Source organism: Lactuca serriola, chromosome 5 (genome assembly GCF_051521515.1).
Source record: "Lactuca serriola cultivar US96UC23 chromosome 5, Lser_US96UC23_V15, whole genome shotgun sequence".
NCBI lineage: Eukaryota > Viridiplantae > Streptophyta > Magnoliopsida > Asterales > Asteraceae > Lactuca > Lactuca serriola.
The window spans coordinates 348,340,017-348,362,439 of NC_136412.1; the positions used below are offsets into that span (position 1 = coordinate 348,340,017).

At 32.5% G+C, this 22,423-nt stretch overlaps 1 protein-coding gene across 1 annotated transcript; it reads left to right on the forward strand.

The window, feature by feature from the left end:
* The first annotated feature begins 6,385 nt into the window (after positions 1–6,385).
* On the forward strand, positions 6,386–12,315 carry ABCC5 (multidrug resistance-associated protein 5). The gene is made up of 10 exons (XM_079003874.1): positions 6,386–8,573; positions 8,675–8,995; positions 9,084–9,170; positions 9,531–10,208; positions 10,300–10,759; positions 10,854–11,068; positions 11,166–11,471; positions 11,562–11,625; positions 11,716–11,955; positions 12,051–12,315. Exons 1-10 carry the CDS (start codon positions 6,528–6,530, stop codon positions 12,164–12,166), a joined length of 4,533 nt encoding a protein of 1,510 aa, XP_078860000.1. The 5' UTR covers positions 6,386–6,527; the 3' UTR covers positions 12,167–12,315.
* Positions 12,316–22,423: the final 10,108 nt, after the last annotated feature.

Sequence of the window (22,423 nt, forward strand, 5' to 3'; positions counted from 1 at the left end):
TATCACTTTCCCTCCTAACTTTCTTTCCGATTTGGGAGGATTTGGAAAGAAAGAACAAAATGATTCACTTTCCTTCCACTTCTCTCCAACTCGGGAACACGAAAGAAAATTTTGTTTTCCTTTCCTTTCTTTTCTTTTCTCTCATGACTTTCTTTTATCTTCTCTTCTCTTCTTTTGTTAAACTCGTAAACGAGGTGTTAAAGACACGACGTATACAACCTTTAGTGGTGATTTAAGATGTGAGCATTGCTTGGATTTGACAATGCATCTACGTACACTCTTAAATGATAACAATAGGAACCATGAAGGTGAATAGAGTTTTTGCACGCAGTCGAGTTTTTTTACAATGATTCAACTAGTAGTGTCATAGCTTAAACTACTCCCAACGTTATTGATTCTAGGAGGCAAGTTCCTAGTAAACTATTTAAATTATCATAAGAATATTAGTACATCAAATATACTAGCACGTTTTTATGGGTTGTGTGTGATTGTTTTAAAAGTGGGAATTTATATAATTGAATTGAAATGTCTTTTCTTTTTAAACAAATAACGTTTACCCATTTTTTTAAAACATTATTAACGGTTTGGTTTAACGATAAATTGTCAAACCATATTTATATAACGATAAAATTTCCAAATTTCTGTATCATTGGAAATCTTTTTTACCACTTGAGATACTTGGTAAGTGTTTAATAATTTAAAATGTTCCACATATATTTTATCATTCCATCATTTTATTCCTTGGTTCATAATAAAATAATTTTATAACGGTGGTTTGGTTGACGCATTCCGACCTAAAATTACCAACTATTACAACCTTTGAGTTGAGAGGACTATAACACGTTTCGAGCAATTTAAAATGCTTATTGGATCTCATGAACTAGGAAAGTTATGATCTTTTGTCTTCCCAATAAGCCGTGGAAGTTGTCCTTTAGGCCATTTTGGTGTAATAAAGTTTATATATTGAATGTTTGGCATGTCTTAATGGATAAATGTGGGAACTTTATCCATTAATACCTTGTTAAGGAGCATATCTAAAAGTTTGAGCTTTGACTTAATGGATTAAGTTGAGTTTCCCTCGTGTTTATGTCTTGGACGAGATGTGTCTTTCCCAAGCGTGACGCGTCTTATGAAGTCTTCTGATGCTTGTCTGATTTAGACTAGAAACTCGACTATATTGTCTTGTAATGGGCATGGGGTGTCCCTTATAGGGTGTAGGGTGCTTGTTTGACCAAATGTTGACATGTTGACTTTTTGACTAAGATTGACATTAGGTAAACTTTAGGGCTTTAGGTCATAGACTTAGGTTTGAACTTTTATTTAATGTTTAGGTGGTTTGTGAGACCAACATCTCGAATAACTGCTCCAAATATAGCGAAAATGGAAAATAATAATATCTTTTTTCGTGAACTCGTCTGTGATGTTCCTTAGATAACTTCGACCTCATTCTCAACTATACATACTTGGATTACTCTTCCTATCACATGAAAATTAAGGCATGATGCATTCCAACATTACAAAACAATATTGTTAACACATTTTATATTAAATTATTTTTAAACATAAAATATTATAATATTACAAATATTATATATTTATTAATACTATAATATTAAAATGATTCATTAGGAAAAGACAAAACTGCAAAAATGGTCCCTGTGGTATGCAATTTTTCCGAGGTTTGGTCCAAACCTCGACTTTTTTGGATTGGTGGTCCTTTTCACCTAGTTCCGATACATATTTGGTCCCTCGATAAACTAAAATGACTGTAATGCCACTCATGTATATATTTTTCAATTTTTTCTTTCATTTTTTTTAATTTAATATATATATTTATCTATTTTAATACTTAAGGAATAAAGAGAGGGCTCTCTTTCTCTCTCTCTCTCTCTGACGCATTCTTCCTACCCATCACCCACTCATGAACACCAAATTATGAAGATTAACTACATATTTTTCTTAATGGTTCAACATTGCGATTCTATTTTCTTGTTTCGTTTTAAATAACACTGCAACATGTCCAAATACTTCTTTCTAGCATGAAGTAACCCAAATCAAAAGAACCTCAATCATCATAAGATCCAAAAATCACACCAGCCACCACCACTGTCACCCACCTCTATCTCCATACACACAAAATCAGAAATCGAGATACCGTCTTCATGAGTGTGTTTATATATTTGAAGACAAACCCTTTTAAAATCAAGATACCCTCTCGAGGCCACTTATTGAATTATTGACTTTAGTTGTTGAAGAATTACAACTACCGATGAACTTTCACCTGTTCCAACACCACCTGGCGGTAGTCCTCTCCTCCGTTTTGCGACAGATTGCATCGTTTTTTAGGTTGATTGTTCTTCCCCTTTGATTTAACAACATGCCAAGACTCCACACTTTTTTCCTCACTAGATTTCATCTTTTAAAACAAACCCTAAAATTTAACCCAAGTGGTATCATTTGTCAAACTCGTGTCCAAATCATAATTGAAGCTTCGCTTGGAATGAGGATATGTGTCCAAATCGAGTTGATTCATCTCATCGGAGGTGGGTTTGATCGAACTCACTGCTCTGATTCTTCTTTGTTGTTGTATGTGTTTGATGACGAGAACGGGCGAGATGGCGGTGAAGATTGACGTCGTTGCTAAAAAGATAGTGGTGTTGGAGGTGGGTTTCAACGAGAAAGGGAGTGGCAAAGCAGGAGGACCACGATGGAGGTAGGGGCTAAGGGTTTATGGGTTTTTTCTTTGAGTGGGTGACGATGTAGGAAGAATGCGTCCAGGAGAGAGAGAGAGAGAGAGAGAGAGAGAGAGAGAGAGAAAGAAAGAAAGAGAGATGACCCTCTCTTTATTTCTTAATTATTAATATATATATATATATATATATATATATATTAAATTAAAAAATTGAAAGAAAAATGAAAAATAAATACACGAGGGGCATTACAGTCATTGCAGTTTATCGAGGGACCAAATATGCATCAAAACTAGGCTAAAAGGACCACCAATCCGAAAAAGTCGAGGTTTGGACCAAACCTCAAAAAAATTACATACCATAGGGACCATTTTTGCAATTTTGTCTTAGGAAAAAACAGTCTTACGAATATCAAAAAACAAGTCCATCTCACATAAACATTTCTCTCTCTCTCTCTCTCTCTCTATTTTATATATATATATATATATATATATATATATATATATATATATATATATATATATATATATATATATATATATATATATGCAATATAAAATCATAGAATAGCTACAATAGCAATAACATATTGATGGTTGATCCGCTGATAGGAATCCATCTACTATCAGCTTACAAGTTGAGGTTAGTTTATTTGGCTAACAAAGTGTCTAATAAAATATTTTTAAGAAGATAATCACGAGTTCAATCCCTTTTATATATATATATATATATATATATATATATATATATATATATATATATATATATATATATATATATATATATATATATATATATATATATATATATATATATGCGCGCTAACTTGTCATTTTAAAAAAATACTATTGGCAAATTGTCATTTTTAAATTTACTTTTCAACCACTATTAAATATTAACAAACAATGATAAAAGAAATATATTTACTATTATTGGCATTATCATAAATAAATCGATGATGTTAGTTTCTCTTATCACATAAACATACAATTTCTTTTATAGATCAAGATGATATGATAATGATCATTCGGAATTACAATATTTTATAATGATACGATCAATGTTTAAATATTACAATCTATTGATTCAAGTTTATAAGTTCTAAATTATGTCTTACAAGACATAGGTGTATTTAAAAGTAATATAGTAAGAATAGATTATATATATATATATATATATATATATATATATATATATATATATATATATATTATGAATTTAATTTATAGTCAAATATATTATTACAGTATATAATAATTTAATAGTTGTACGTTTCAAGAAGAATGATGGGGCATTTTGGTTGCTGGAATATTTTAAGAGGGCATTTGATACACTAAATACTTTTAAACTAAATACTTTTAAAGAAAATGAAATTTGACAGAACTAAAATGTGAATGAATAAAATTTCAAAAAGATTAGAATTTATGATTTATTTGGTTGACATAAAATTGATTGGAATTATGTTTTGTTCTTTGTTTGAGTTAATTTTATTAAATAAAAGATACAATGTTTTTGGATTGTGGTAGACTTTTATGATATAATTTTATTAATTAAAGTTAATAGAAGACTATATGGAAAAAAAATTAGAACAAAGATATTTTATTAAGCTATTAAGGAGCTAAGCTAAACAAAAACAATTATATCAAGAAAATAAACTCTATCTATCTAATTGTTTCAAACATATTATCTTTAATTTGTTGATTTTTATGTAAAAGTCATATTTGATGTTGATTTCATTTTAATATGATATATAGTTTTATAAATAAAGGACAATAAATTTATTATATGATTGTAATGTTATGTTTATTTGATTTGATTATGTTGACTATTGATCAATGTATTTAATATATATATATATATATATATATATATATATATATATATATATTAATATTAATTTTGATTTTGCATATAAAATAAAATAAATTACCTAGTCAAAAAATAATTAATATTTAAATTTGTATTACTATTAAGAGGGAAACAAATTATTATTAAAAGTGGGGATAAAATATATAAATAATATAGACGATCAAATGGTTAGAAAAAAATAAATGGTTGGCTAAAGCTTCATAAAGATGATATACTTAAATGATAATGATTGTATCAAATTATTTTAAATAGTAAAAAAAAAACTATAAAAATACCTTCTATAAGAGTTGCTATTGCCTTTACACTATTTTGACAATTTTAATAACCCTCACAAAATTATATATAGAAAATTAAATTAAATTTCATTGAATTTTCTATCAATAAAACAACTAACACATTTCTGTTTTTCTTTTTGTTCCTTTTTCTTTTTTAATTTGATTATTTTCAAAAGCAACTTTTGTACCACATATTTTTCTGAGTGTTTTATATTTCGTTAAAGTATATAATATCTTTTTTTGGAAAGAACCCAAGTCTCGGCAAAAAAGTATATAATATCTTATTAAACCAAATAGATGAATAACCAACTAACTTATAATTATTAATTATCCCACCACTAAAAAGAATCGACATATCATCAATTGACATCATAACCGATTAATTAATATACATAAAGACGAGAGATAGCAAAAAAAATAAATAAATAAGATAGGACTTGCTAAGTCGAAATAAACTCCATACAAAAGTTCATCTCATATTAAGAATGTCTCAAATAATGATAATAATAAAAAAGAATATTAAAGAGATCATATATATTTTTTCTTTTATTAAGATCGAAGGTAAGTCTCATATGAGACATAAGGTGGAATTAGAAATAGCTAGAAGTAAATTATGTTTGAGCGTTAAAAAAAATAATAAAAAATCATAGATCAAAACATTATTATTACTTAGTTGTTTAAAAAAAAAATCACCCATTAGGAAAAAAAGAACAAAAGTTATAAGAAAAGTTACAAATAAAAATGTTATACTATTTATTAAGATTACAGATAAAATATTACTATCATTGTGTGCTGTGTTAATGAAGGAAAGTAAAGTATGGGGGTTTTAAGGAAGTCAAATAAGGAATGTGGAATGTGGAATGTGGAATGTGGATGTATGTATTTTAGTTACAGTGAGTGGAGATACAGCAAGGATCCATCAGCGAACACCGTCCAATTGAAAATAACACTCTTTCTTTATGCCCTAAAAATGTAAAAGCTGCTGATTATGATTCGCAATATCTCCCCATTGGACTCAATTTATATACGTCGGTAATATTCTCATTCTCAGTAAAACTTCAATTCACATTTCGATTCTTTAACCCACTTGATCCTATTATATTCCCACTTCATGATCTGCTGTTTTTTCACACTTCTTTGATATCTTCACTCAACACCGGTCGTCAAATCAGAATCAGTCCCTGTATTGTATCTCTCTATTAATTGCTCCGGTGCCGGCTCCGGTGAGGTCTGGAGTGGGATGAGAATGTGAGCTGCTTTCCATTATAAAGTATAAACACTCTCTTTTGTATTTGACAATAGGAAAGCCCACAGAAAGTCGGTTTTTTGTATTTTTCTGTTAGGGTTTTGATCAATTTTAATCTTTTAAATTCAGAATTCTCTCTCTTCCTCTCTCTTGTGTTTGTTTGTGTCTGTCTGTCTATATAGAGATAATCACGCAGAGGAGGAGAAGAATACAAAACAAGCTGAGAAGAGAGAGAGATTTGAAGGTTTTGTTGTTCATAGGGGATGAAGGTGTTGTTTGTCTTCATTTGCTAATTCCCTGCTACTGCTTTGGTCTCTTTCTTTACAAACCCCCCATCTGTAAGAATCAGTGCCACATGGTAAAATGCTCTTGCCACGATTTGAAAGCTATCTCACTATTAAACTACTCACTATATCATCGTTTTGATTCCAATTGCAATTCCAATTGATGATTCCTACGAAACTCATGGGTTCTGACAAGGATTTGAAGGTCTTGGAGAACAGTGCAACCGTGTTCAATTTGGCGTTGGTGGTTTTATCTCTTCTGATTGTATTGGTGAGGAAGATTGCGGTTTATACTTGGCACAATAGAGTTACAAAGGAGGAAGCTGATGAAATTGGGAGTAGGGTTTCTGCAGTAGAAACTCAATTTCTCAATGTCGAAATCGGTAAAGTTTATAAAGCATCAGTTTGTTGTTGCTTTTATGTTCTCCTTCTACAGGCTGTGGTTTTATGTTATGATGGTGTTTGTTTAATCACAAAATCTGCACAAGGGGAAAAGGGTGTGAGCTTGGAACCTCTGTTCTTGCCCGCATCACAGTTTTTCGCTTGGTTTGTTTTGAGTTTTTCAACACTTAGTTGTAAGGTTAAGACCCTTGAAAGACTTCCATTACTTATCAGGGTATGGTGGGTTACCTCTTTTATGATCAGTTTACTTACCCTTTATCTTGATGGGAAAGAATTTGCAATTGAAGGGCTTGAACACTTGAAAAACTCCCATCTTTTAGCTAATCTTGCAGCAACCCCAGCTTTGGGTTTCTTGTTTCTTCTTGGTCTAAGAGGTGCGACTGGCATACACATCATTAGAGGTTCTGGTCTTCAAGAACCATTGCTGGTTGAAGAAGATGCAGGGTGTCTGAAAGTGACACCATATAGTGAGGCTGGTATCTTTAGTTTAGCCACATTATCATGGCTAAACAATCTTCTTTCGATTGGTGTAAAGAGACCACTCGAGCTTAGAGACATCCCACTTCTTGCTCCTGAAGATCGCTCTAAGTTCAATTACAAGATCTTGAACATAAATTGGGAACGTTTAAAGGCTGAAAATCAAGCTTCATTAGCTTGGGCTCTTCTTCGATCATTCTGGAAAGAAGCTGCCAAGAACGCGATTTTTGCAGGGTTATACACACTTGTCTCATACGTAGGCCCTTATATGATATCCGATTTTGTTGATTACTTGGGTGGAATTGAGCATTACCCTCACGAAGGGTATATCCTTGCTGGTGTGTTCTTTGTAGCAAAACTAATTGAAACTTTAACCACACGCCAGTGGTACCTTGGTGTTGATATTTTGGGAATGCATGTGAGATCAGCTCTCACAGCCATGGTTTACAGAAAGGGACTCAGGCTTTCAAGTTCAGCTAGGCAAAGTCACACCAGTGGCGAAATCGTAAATTACATGGCTGTTGATGTACAAAGGGTAGGTGATTACGCATGGTATCTCCATGACATATGGATGTTACCATTGCAGATCATTCTTGCCCTTGCAATTCTTTACAAGAGTGTTGGTATTGCCTGTATTGCAACCTTAATAGCAACCATTTTATCTATAGTTATAACCATCCCTCTAGCACAAGTCCAAGAGCTTTACCAAGATAAATTAATGGCTGCAAAAGATGACAGAATGAGGAAAACATCCGAATGCCTTAGAAACATGAGGATTCTGAAATCACAAGCATGGGAAGATAGGTATAAGGTGAGGCTGGAAGAAATGCGAAGTGTTGAGTTTAAGTGGCTGAAGAAGGCTTTATATTCACAGGCTTTTATCACTTTCTTTTTCTGGAGCTCACCTATCTTTGTAGCTGCGGTTACTTTTGGAACATCAATCTTGATTGGTGGACAGCTTACAGCTGGTGGTGTTCTTTCGGCTTTAGCCACATTCCGGATTCTTCAAGAACCTCTTAGAAATTTCCCTGATTTGGTTTCGATGATGGCTCAGACGAAAGTCTCGCTTGATAGAATCACAGGGTTTTTACAGGAGGAAGAATTGCAAGAAGATGCAACAATTGTATTGCAACGAGGCATGTCAAATGTGGCAATAGAAATCAAGGATGGTGAATTCCAGTGGGACTCATCTTCTCCAAGGCCCACATTGTCTGGTATTCAGATGAAGGTGGAGAGAGGGATGCGTGTGGCGGTTTGTGGCAGTGTTGGGTCTGGGAAATCAAGCTTTCTTTCTTGTATTCTTGGTGAAATCCCAAAAACTTCTGGTGAAGTAAGTCCCAACTTTGTATATTTTTTTAAAGTTTTTTTTGGTTGTTTTGCATCCGTATTAATATTAACATCTTTCTTTGTGTTTTTTCTGTTTTGATTCAGGTTAGAATATGTGGTTCTGCGGCTTATGTATCTCAGTCAGCATGGATACAATCGGGAAATATAGAAGAAAATGTGTTATTTGGTAATCCATTGGATAAGGCCAAGTACAAGAGGGTACTTCATGCGTGTTCCTTGAAAAAAGATTTGGAGCTTTTCTCACATGGAGATCAAACAATCATTGGTGATCGAGGTATAAACTTGAGTGGTGGTCAGAAACAAAGGGTGCAGCTAGCAAGGGCGCTTTATCAAGATGCTGACATTTATCTACTTGATGATCCATTCAGTGCTGTTGATGCACACACGGGTTCAGAACTTTTCAAGGTTTGAATTATTAAAAAGAGTATCAAACAGTGTCTATATGTTATTGAAACTTTTGAAAGTGATCTAACAGTGGAATTTGGTTTTCCAGGAGTACATACTGACAGCATTAGCTACTAAAACAGTAGTTTTTGTAACTCACCAAATTGAATTTCTGCCAGCTGCTGACTTGATTCTGGTAAAACCTTCTTCTTTTTCTATCTTTAATGCATAAAGATGTGTGTGGGTCTTGAGAGTTAAGAAATGTAGATGAAAATGGAAGCCATTGTCACCTTTATACAAACGTTTCCCTTGCATTTTTCACCTTAGGGTTTGTTTCTGCAACTCAAAACCATGAGTTTTCAGTAAAAAAGGAATAAACTTTATAGCGTTTAACTGTTTTCATGGGGTGAAATGCATACTTGTTTGTAATATTCTTGGTTACATCATAAATATAGGGTGGTATTACTATTATTTTACCATGGTTAATCTTTCTGTAGGAAAGTTATCGGAAGCTAATCTTTTGTTTGAATGATGATTTGATGATATACTTTTTCAGGTTCTTAAAGAAGGTCAAATCATTCAGGCTGGAAAATACGATGAACTTCTGCAAGCAGGAACCGACTTTAACACATTGGTTTCAGCTCACCAAGAAGCAATTGAAGCTATGGATATCTACAACCACTCAGACGATGAGTCAGATGATAACCATGGTTTGATTAAGAACTGTGAGTCAGCTGTAAGCAGCATAGACACTACAACAATGGTTCCAAACGAAAGCATATCCGCTTCAGACAAAAAAGCCATCAAAGAAAAAAAGAAAGCAAAACGTTCACGAAAAAAACAACTGGTTCAAGAAGAGGAAAGGGAACGAGGGAAAATCAGCATGAAAATTTACCTCTCGTATATGGCTGCAGCCTACAAAGGCTTATTAATCCCACTTATCATCATTGCACAAACTCTATTTCAAGTCCTTCAGATTGCTAGTAACTGGTGGATGGCTTGGGCTAATCCACAAACAGAAGGGGACACAGCTAGGGTTAGTAATTTGGTCCTAATCGCAGTTTATATGGCCCTTGCTTTTGGGAGCTCTTGGTTCATATTTGTTAGGGCTGTTTTAGTAGCTACATTCGGTCTAGCTGCTGCACAGAAACTGTTTATGAAAATGCTTACTAATGTGTTTAGGGCACCCATGTCATTCTTTGACTCTACTCCAGCTGGACGTATACTAAATCGGGTACACATGAATCAATGATTTATCAATTAAATTTTCAGTTTTCTTTCATGGGTTAATAATGTTTATGCGACATCAAATTATCAATTTTCAGGTGTCTGTTGATCAAAGCGTTGTGGATCTTGACATTCCTTTTAGACTTGGTGGATTTGCATCAACAACAATCCAGCTTCTTGGTATAGTTGGGGTGATGACTCAGGTGACATGGCAAGTGTTGCTTCTAATTGTCCCAATGGCAATTGCTTGCTTATGGATGCAGAAGTATTACATGGCTTCATCTAGGGAGTTGGTGAGGATTGTTAGCATACAGAAATCTCCAATTATTAATCTTTTTGGAGAATCGATTGCTGGAGCAGCCACAATTCGGGGTTTTGGACAAGAAAAAAGGTTCATGAAGAGGAATCTTTATCTTCTTGATTGCTTTGCTCGTCCGTTCTTCTGTAGTATTGCAGCTATTGAATGGCTTTGCTTACGCATGGAGTTGATTTCAACATTTGTATTTGCTTTCTGTCTTGTTTTGTTAGTCAGTTTTCCACGTAAAGCTATAGATCCCAGTAAGTTCTTCCTTCCATTTGTTTAATTATATTATGTTTGATCATTGATGTGCAAGTGCAACTTGTTCTTATTACATGTCTACTTGTTAATCAGGTATGGCAGGGTTGGCTGTGACTTATGGGCTTCAATTAAATGCGCGTTTATCAAGGTGGATACTTAGCTTCTGCAAGCTTGAAAACAAGATTATTTCAATTGAAAGGATTCATCAATATTGTCACATTCCAAGTGAAGCTCCCCCAATCATAGAAGGAAATCGTCCCCCGCCCTCATGGCCTGTCGAAGGAAAAATTGAAATCATAGATTTGAAGGTATTTTTAATAGTTTTATTGGCGTGCTAAATAAATAGAAAAAAAAATGAGCTTTTTTACTTTTATAGGGTTAAAAGGGTAATTTTGTATTTGTTAGGTTCGTTACAAGGAGAGTTTGCCAGTGGTACTGCGGGGAGTGACATGTGAATTCCCGGGAGGGAAAAAGATTGGGATTGTCGGTCGTACGGGAAGCGGTAAATCAACTTTGATTCAGGCGCTATTTCGACTGATTGAACCAGAAAGCGGGAGAATTATTATCGATAATATTGATATTTCCACTATTGGCCTTCATGATCTACGTGGCAGACTTAGTATCATACCCCAAGATCCTACCTTGTTTGAAGGCACCATTAGGGGTAACCTTGATCCCCTTGAAGAACACACAGATCAAGAAGTTTGGGAGGTTAGATATCTACTTTCAACTTCATGTTAATTTACACTTTTGTAAATATATATATATATATATTTTTTTTTTATTTTGTTATATGAACAGGCACTTGATAAATCTCAACTTGGAGATACGGTTCGTGAGAAGGAGCAAAAGCTTGATGCACCAGGTATTTATTTATTTTGTACCAAAAAAAAAATAGAAATAAAATGAGGAATGTTTGGTATGTGGTGATGAAAATTGTTGAGAAATGTTGCAGTTCTTGAAAATGGTGATAATTGGAGTGTGGGTCAGAGACAGCTTGTGTCACTGGGGAGGGCTTTGCTAAAACAGGCACGGATCCTGGTGCTTGATGAAGCAACTGCTTCTGTGGATTCAGCAACTGATAATTTAATACAGAAGATCATCCGAATGGAATTTAAAGACTGTACTGTTTGTACAATTGCTCACCGCATCCCCACTGTAATCGATAGTGATCTTGTCCTTGTTCTTAGTGATGGTATGTTCGTTTCCATTTCCATCATGTCTTTTATGCTTTTAAAAAAGTTGCTTTCTTGATTTTGTAATTGATATTGGTTTGACGTGTTTTTATAGGGCAAGTTGCGGAATTTGATTCGCCAATCCGGCTATTAGAAGATAAATCATCAATGTTTTATAAGTTGGTAACAGAATACTCATCTAGATCAAATGGTATCCCAGATTATTCATAACCATGATACAAATGTCAACTTGGAAAGGAATATACACACCCTTCAACACAAATCAAATGGGGGACCATGGGACCATGGCACGTGCACGGGCCCACCTCAAGCTTATGTTGACCAAACTCAAATCAATGAGGTAGTACCCACACACGTGCCAAAATCGTACATTCTAAAGACCCGAGTCTATGAATCTTGTGACTGATTCGCATGTTGTTGACATAATTTTGTAACATAAAATAAACCTGGACTAGAAACAAACTTGGGATTATTTTGGTAATAATAATTAGTGAAAAGAAGCATTCAGCAACAATCTATTTTTGTTATACTCCTTACTAATGATTTTGCAGACCTTTTGACTTTTAAGTCCAAAATCTAATTTAAGGGATATTCATATGCCTTTAAACTTAATAGAACCTGTAACAGCAATTGGGTAGGTTTTGTTAGAATTTAGAAATACCAATAGTCAAGACTTTATTCGAACAGTAGCATAGTCATAGACACATAGTACATGAAGATGAGGTTTTACAAATCAAACAACATTGGACTTGCAATGTTGCCAAGTGATATGGGTCATGGACATTTCTGGCATCTCTTGTTCATTATAATTTTGCATAATTATTTAATATATTTTGGAGTAGTTTCTTCATTCTTGTTCGTATATTTGGTATTCAAAACATAATTCATTGGGGAAGGTAAAAAAAATATATTAAATTAGAGAATTGGTGGAAGGAAATTTTAGGTTTCATCAAAAACTAAAATTATTGGCATAATTGATTTTAATAACCCTGTGTCGACATAAAAACTTGTAACGTTTAACAGTACATGTTGCTATGAAAATTTATTATTTTCTTAAAAACGTCACTTTTTGTAAAAGGTTGTTAAAGAAACTTGGTTTTATTTTTTAAGATAAAGAAACTTGGTTTAGGTTTATTTTTTAAGATAATTAATTTTAATAACCCTGTGTCGACATAAAAACGTGTCACGTTTAACGATACATGTTGCTATGGAAATTGATTATTTTCTTAAAAACGTCAATTTTTGTAGAAGGTTGTTAATGAATTTAGAAAAGTAATCTTTAAGTTTCAATTTCGGGCCACGGTGATCTATCTATCGGTAGGACTCTCTCGGATTAATGCGGTATAAAGAAAATTCGAGATAGGATGATATTTATTCTCATATAAAATCTATCATTTTAGTTTCATTTACACTAACATTTATATTTACACTAACATTGGTGAAAAAAATTAGGAAATCACACTAGTCAAATAATTATGTTTTGTATGGTAAAATCATAAAAGGTAGAAAATTTTAAGATTTTATGTATTTTATCTTAGAATTGACAATGATACGAGTTTGGAACGAATCGACCTTGATCCAAACATTTTTACCAAATTTTAAAATTTGATCCAAACTCATTTTGTCACCCGCATGATTTTGAATAATCAAACTTATACTCTTATCTACTGAATCAACAAACATCCAAACCTTCCCCATAATCCGTAGGTTTTTTTGAATAACCAAATACATTTTATTTAATTCTTAAAGTTACATTTTTAAATAAAAAATGCCTACTATAACTTAATATCTAAAATAACATTTCTTAAATAAAACAAATGTTTGTTTAGAAAATATATTACGTACTCGAGTATTTACGATTGGAATTAAAAAAACATTATTACAAAAAAAAAACTTCAAATTGATTTCTGATTGTCGAGATTGCAATGATAGATAATAATGCTTGCAAACTTTATTCAAATTGATAAATGATTTTATTGGTTTATAAATGACATTGGCGGTTGCTTGATGAAATTTAGAAGGAATGACATCATGATTCTCTACAGAAAACTGAAAATCTTGATTTCGACTCTTCGAGCCTTTCATAAACACGGTTTGGACTTTCAATTAAAATTAAAAATATAAAATATAAATATATAATTCGAAAATTTATAGGGGACGAATTATAAACGGAGCAGATCAATAATGATCTACATCCGATCCTTATAATAAGAAATGGTTATTGGGTACGGGTTGTTAACGGGAAAACAAATAAAAAATTACACTCAAAACTCATATAATTCTTAGGCCCCGTTTGATAGTTGCTAACTAAGAAAGAGCTGACTGGTAAATGTCTGTTTGGGTAAGAAATCATAAATGAGTAAGAAACCATGCTGTTTGATTGTATATCAAACTTAATGTGCTGACTGATGAAAAGTGATCATTTTACACTTCTACTCTATACAACGATAGATGAAGTTGTTGAAAAATTATAAAAACATACCAATTGTCATATTAAAATCCAAATAAAAATTATAAAAGGAATCATTGTTTTTATAAAATTATATGGTATGTATTTCAAAAGGAGAAATGGACTTTGAAGCACAGTAAAAGGGATAGAAGTCTACATGGTATGTAGAGATACAATTGGTTTTCATTGAGCAATCAATCAAACACATGATATGTATTTCAACAAATACTAACACATTAAGATGATTAAAGATAAAAGAAATCCATATATAATAAATATATAAGAAATCAATTAAATGTGAACCTATACATGCATATTGAAATCAAGAATAAAGAAATAGTTCTTGATTGAAATTTATAAGGAATAATCCAAGCGCATAGGACCAAATAGCACGTCGTCATTTACCATATCCAAGGTTGTAAAAATCGTTCGGCAGTGGACTTGCGATAGACGATTAATCGGACTAGATGAGTATCAATCGGAAACTAATCGGGGACCCTTAATTATTAATAAAATTATTTAAAAAATTAATATTCCCTAAAAAACTAAGTATTTGAAAATTTAAAATTTTGAAAACTTTAGTTTAATATTTTAAAATTTGAAAACATAAAAATTTGAAAATTTAAAATTTTGGTGTAATATTTGAAAATTAAAATTTTTTGAATTTTTTTAAAAAATTTCCGCCTATAACCGCCGAAACCGCCAAGCCCGACTTTGACCGATTTCCGCCAAGCAGCCTAATCGTAATCGGCTGAAGGCCGCCAAACGATTAATCGACCGTCAATGCCGATTTCTGCAACACTGACCATATCCAATACAAAGCATATGAATTGATTTCATAATCACGTAATCCAATTCGGCATGTCAATTTTGACTTTTTATTTGATTTTTGTATTTCAAGATCAAAACTTTAAGGCTTCAATCAGGTGATCATTAGAATCCATTACATCTTCGTTATTGACCGGAAAACCTTGATAACATCCAAATTCAACTTAAAAAATTTATTGATAAAAAATTCAATGCATGTATGTGTTCAGGTACCCACATAACAAATAAGAACAAATATGTATGTATGTGTTCAGGCATGAAATAACCAACAACAGAAAAATCACTTGATAACTCGAAACTTTTATTCCTCTCAACAACAAATGACATTCAAGAGCAAAAGAACATTCAAGAACAAACAACAAAAATTGGAACTTGTCCATTCAAAATGAAAAATCAAGAGCATAAATCGGAACATTCAACAACAAAATAATCAGAACTTTTATCCCTCTAAACGGAAAAAACCGGAACTTTCCCAAAAATCGGAACATTCAAGCGTACCTGATGTGATGAGAAAGGAGCTTCGATCGATCGATGGGTGGAAGAGGAAGAATGGGGTCGACGATGCTTGTTGGTTGGGGAGAAGAAAGGAGCAGCTGAAAGAGGATGGAGAAAGGAGTTGTTGGAAGAGACACGTTAGGGAAGGGTACTATTGAAATCTTTCTCAGTCAGCCTATTTTTCACTTCTTTCTCATTCAGATATTCCTTTGAGAGTAAGATGCACAAAAGTTGATTATCAAACACTTATAGCTGGCCGAGTCAGCTAAAAAGGTCTAACTCGGCTCGGTCAGACGATTCTCAAACACGACCTTACAGTGTTGGATCGGATCAGGGTCAAATCCGCTCTATTGTCAGGTCTAATTTAATATTCATTTCTAAGAAATTGTTAACGTGTACTGTTTTTTGTCACGAGCAAACCGATTTTTTTTTTTTTTTTTTTTTAGGGGGAGGTGTCGAACCAAGCTTTGCCACCTAAAAACCAACTTTATTGAACTAACAAATGTGACAAAACTTACCAGACTCGAATAAATCGAAACTTTGAGAAGGCAAACAAATAAGATATTCAGTTGATATTCACCAATATGATCAGTCCAAAACCAGGCGGGCCTTTAAGAGTTTAGGTGGGTTCTTATGGCCCAAAGAGTTTAGGGGGGCCATGAACCCTTATTATATCTGTATATCTAACACATAAATATACAAAATTCTTAATTAGAAATAAAAAAGCCGTAAAAGCAAACTGTTTTGTAAATAAAAAAGCCCAATTATTTAATCCATAAACAGTTAAACAAATTCAAGAAGCACTGTATATAAGCACTATTTTTTAGTTCAACTTGAACACACCTCAATGGTCATTATTCCGAGTCTTCGAAGTTGGCGAGTTGATGTTAATCAAACTCTTTTTGTGTGTTTGTGTAAATATGACTGAATGGTCAAAAGACGATTACAAAGAAGAATTTTGTTAGCGAATTGTCCTCATGATAACATGATTATTCTATTGTTATCTAGTATTATGAAAGCAGTGATCGTAAATATTAAACTATAAATCCATTTAATTTTCCAATCGAAATCAACCGTCACTATCAGTCATGTATCTTCCAATCGTAAATGTTAAACCTATGCACACACATGGACCAATGTATCAGAGGACCTGACCTAAGGGTTGACATCAACGAAAATGGGTCATCTTTTTGAAACAAAATCACCTAATGGTTTCTCAACGAAATGAATCGAAGTCGCTACCGAAACAAAGATCAAAATATCAAATCTACACCCACGAACAAGTGGTACTAGAGTTTGGCGTTGTGTTTAGTTTGTAAGATGTGGGTGCTAACGGTGCGTTTGTTACATTTTTCCAAGAAAAACGAAAATTTTGAAGTTTTCTAAGGTTGCTAAGAAAATAAAAAAAATTCATTTTTCCAAATTGTATGTAAATTTGAAAAGTGATTTTTATAGTTTTCCAAAGTTTTCTAAAATTGCAAGATGAAAAATGAAAACTACATCGTTTTCAACCAAACACGTTTTCTAAAATTTTCATTGAAAAATAAAAATAAAAACCTAACTTTATTTTTTGAATACATTTTTTTTTGAAAAATGAAAACAATTTTTCACAACCAAACGTATCCTAAACAATGCTCTTGCAATTTTCTGTGAAAAAAAAAACAAACTTTTTCGGTATGTAGAGCTTTGGGAAGTTACCAAATGTTGCGTAAAATGGCGTCAATATGTAAATTGAACTATTTTTTTAATGGTTCATGTTTCTTCTTATTATTTTTTTAATTACAAGTGTCTTATCTTTTATTATCATGTAATTGCCCATTCAATTTAATAAAAATTTAACTTTTATATAAATTAAATTGATTTAAATAATAATTAAAATAAAAAAAAATATTGTATGGAACCCCCCCCCCCCCCCCCTCAAATGACAATAAATTGAAATAGTGTGACAAAAGGTGACACTACTCCGCATATTTGTATGTTGTATGTTAGTTTGCAAAATGAATTTGAAGCTTTTAAAAAGTGGATACCATCTTTCTTGGAAAGGATTTATTATTAGGTCAAATGAGTGAGTTACCTGACACTCATATCCAACTTCAAGATTACGGTGAAACAAATTGTTTGAGTGCATCAAGAAGGTGGAAAACAAAGTGATTATTGGGTATTTCAATATATATTTTTAGAGATGTTGGTTAGCGATAGGATATTGGCTAGAGGTGGTATTGACAATATAACTGTTATGATGTTTCATAGTCGATTAGTGAAGATTTATTAAGGGTCTCGGGAGAAGAAGACAAACATTTTTTTTGTACTTTATTTTTCAAATAATTTGATAAGACTTTTTTACCTTTGTATTTTATTCATTGAAAGCTTATATTATTGCAATAGATGTCATGTTACATTAATTAGTAAATAACCATATAATAATTAATTTAATTATTAGGATTCACGAAATTGTAATGGATATAATGATTTTGAACCATTAATAAAACTTTTCCTATTCCCAATAACATTTCAAGATGATTTTGCTCTACCAGAATTTTAGAGAGGTTTATATCAACATCATAAATCTATTTTCATGTAATTTTATTTATTTTTTAATATTAGTAACCTATATTTTTAGAATCTCTATTATCTAATGTGGGGGCATCTCTGCATGTGTTAATTAATGATATCATTTTGGGTTTGTTCTTGTAACATCCGAATATTCAGGTATTTAAACTTTTAACCCTTAGTGTGAGAAATTGTCACACCCCTAAGCCAGGATGGCAGAAAACGTCTGGGGGTGGATGACTTCATGAACAATATCACAACATAATGTACAATAGTGATCAAAGCAAACAAAAGCATCATAAATATAATTGAAAATGTTACATTGTTTCCAAGTGTTGTATGTTTCAAAACCAATTACATTATGATGACAAAATGAATAGCACGACGTCGTAGCGTCCCATCCTCAAAAGCCTTGTGACTACTTGTTTAACGGTTTCCTGAGAACACAAATAGTTTTGAAAAGTGTCAACAATTAAGTTGGTGAGTTCATAAGGGTTTTGTATGTAAAAAATCTGTAATTTTTTCCTTGTAAAATGATAGTGTTTGTTCCCAAAAAAATCCAATATTTCATTAAAAATGAGTTGTAGTCTTAAAAACCCTAAGACCAAAAATGTATAAGTATTTCTATACTTAAAATAGTATTACGTAGTTTTATTCTTATATAAAACCATTTGAACACATGTTACCCCGTAAACTAAATGTATCGTTGATTTCCCATGTGAGTTATTACAATCATGCTAAAACCGAAGTTGGCCAGCTACGACGTTCTTCAGGCATCAGAATGTTAGACATTTGTCACCCCAGACCTGCCGGCCTAGCTGTAGCTAGCAACTTAGGTACGGGATTGTCAGTCCCGTATAGATTTATACACAAGTATCACGCTCTCTTATCGAGATTCTTGTTATAATTCAGGACTTTAGTGTGTACTCTAAAAGGTACGGTGAAGACTTTGTCTCACATAATTGTTGCAACATGTTTACGTTTTGTTGTAATGAAAACCCTTGTAGGTGTAATTATCATTTTTCCATAGTATTAATATAGTGTATAATAATTATATACTTTTATATAATTATTCGTCTTGTCCCAAAATATTATAATAGTGTTAATGACCCATAAACTCCACCTATTATAGTTTATTATAAATATTTCGTTGTACCTATAAATACACACACACACACACACACACACATATATATATATATATATATATATATATATATATATATATATATATATTTAGGTTAACATGTTTATATGTTCATAAATAACATATATTATATATCTAACACAAGTATATGAACTTCTAATATGATAAAGTTAGTTTTCTAGTTTTGACTTTTTACGTCACCAAACGGCAAATATTTAATTTTAAACTTTGTAAAATTTATTTTTACCTTTTTGTGACGTTTAAGTCAAGTTAACCTTATATGTTTAAAACAACATATTTTATGTCAAATCTCACAAAAATGGTACCATAACCTGGTTATGACCATTTTTGTTAGAAAACTCTAATTTTTACATAAAATGATAGATTTTTAGGTTTTCTATTTGTAAAATCAAATTCTTAGTATTTATAACTAGTTTCGTAACATATGTCTAAAATAACATGTTTTGATTTATATCCCACAAAAATGGTGTAATAACTTAGTTATAACCATTTTTACTAGAAAAGTCATATTATGTTCATAAAAACTATAGTTTTTTTTTTATAGCTTTGTTTTTATGACTTTTTCTTAAGAACATATAGCATGTTTATACTCATTTTTCATAGATTTGTATTTTAAACAACATACTACACATAAATGTTCATAATACTAGGTATTAACATTATTTCATGTAGATAACATTTTTACACAACATGAAAGTAAAGCATGCATAACAACATGTACAATTATACAAGTTTACTTGTATTCTCCCCCTAAAACTTGGATAAAGATGAAAATGAGGGGTATGAACTCACATTGAGTGTGTTTCTTGGTGGATAAAGAGGTGAAGATGAAAGATTTCAAGTTAAGAACACTTGAAGTGAAAGACCCACAATTTCGTATTTCTGAAATACCCAAACTTTCATACTTGACAATATAGTTACTCTAAAACATGTTACTTGTAGATTCATAAAAACAATATTTTACATTGATAAAGTGATTACAAACGACTGGATACAAATTGACTATTACAAAGTGTTATATATTACACAACTACCTAGGATACTATACTTTTATACATACATGATCCCTAAATACTAAAGTAATATTACAACTATTCTAAACCTTCCAACAGTATATGACTATACTGGTTACTTATCTCCTGTAAATTTGTTAAAAATTGAGATGGTAAGCGGTGACGCTTAGTGAGTTCAATAATAGATACAATATAACATTATGCCATATATATACTTTAATATGGCAGAAGCAAAGATGAACAAGGAACAATAAAGGCATATGTGAATCATGTAACAAGCTTTCCATATCAATCAATGATTTGATTCAAAGATATACAGTCAATGAGACATAACGGTTTTCATACTTGATATACATCAATAAAGCTTTGGCCCAAATGACACAGAAGACATACAACTTCTGATTAACATTTTGGTAGATTTCAGGCTAATAGCTCTGTCTAACCTTCTGCCAATGCCATAGAATAGAAGTCATTCTCTTACGGAGACATGCTCTACATGGCCAGAGGTTACATACCAAAACCAATGTGAATCTAAGTCCTTTCACTGATCACATGGTCAAAGATATTACTTTGCTATTAAAATAGCGAATAAAAATAACACGAGAAAATAACCCAGAATAATAACATTGAAAAACACATAGCACATATAACACATAACAGGAAATTGTTCCTATATATTGAAACTCACCGTGATATAACTGGGGGTTAAAATAGTAATTTGTGCAACACTTCGTTATAATAAATAGCTTTCTTCGTTGAAAACCGGGAGCTTTCTTGAAAATCGGGCTTTACGAAGGTTGAGCTTCAAACCGAAAAGATAAATTTCTCGGGCACTTTGGAAAGTATTTCGGGTGTTAAAATTGATACCAGGGCTTCGGGGGAAATAGAAGTAGTTAAAATATGAGTTTAAGGGTGAAAAGTGACAATTTTCCAACATTTACCAGGAGGTCTCGCACCCTTATATATGTACGAGCCTCGGATCCGAAGCAAGAGGAAAGGAAGGCAGGTAGCGCGAGGCTCGGTACACGCGACAGAAGGGGTGAGGTTCGGACGACAGGTGGCTCGGTTCGGACGGAGGCACGCATCCGAGTTCGGAGGCTACAACGCGACGTCACGCATCAAACGAGGAGAGGGTCTCAGCTTCGGTCGAATCGATAGCGACGCGTGTTGGATTCTCGGCTGCACAACTCATCGACGTCAGACGCGCGACATGCTTGAAGCGAGGTGATGTGTCCGGTCCGAATAAGGCTTATCCATGCGAAAATTCTCGGAAATTGTGCCAAAATCTTCTAAAATCCATAACTATCGCATACGAGCTTCGTTTTTGACGTTCTTTATATGCACGCGTAGGCGAAAATATATTTTACAACTTTCGTTTAGACTCCGTCGGCTAATTTTGACTTTATTTTTAATATTATTATTTTTAACAGACAGAGACAAGAAAATCCGTTAAAATTCATAACTTTTTCATCTGACGTCCGTTTTCGTCAGTCTTTTTACCGTTGTACTACTATTGACGAGACCTTCGATTCTCGTTTAGGTTGTTTCGGCTAAATATCGCTTGATCTTTATTTTGAGTTTTTAACTGTCTACTGCTATTCAAAAACTTAGAAAAATCATAACTTCCTCATACGAAGTCAGATTTTGGCGTTCTTTTTATTAAAATTCTCGGTTTAACAAATACTACGACTTTCATTTAGATCACTAAGGCTAAAAAGTAGTTTATCAAAAACTCACTTTTTACATCATTCGGTGTTGTGCCGGTTTTATCGCGGATATTCGATTGGTCATAACTTCTTCGTTATAACTCGGATTTCGATAAGGTTTTCGTCGAAATGTTTCTAACGAGATTCTTTACAACTTTCAGTAATAAAATTTTACTTATTTTAAATATTATATTTTCGTTAAATTTCAATATTTGCCTTTTGATTGGAATCTCATAAGACTTCCAATATTTTTCGAGT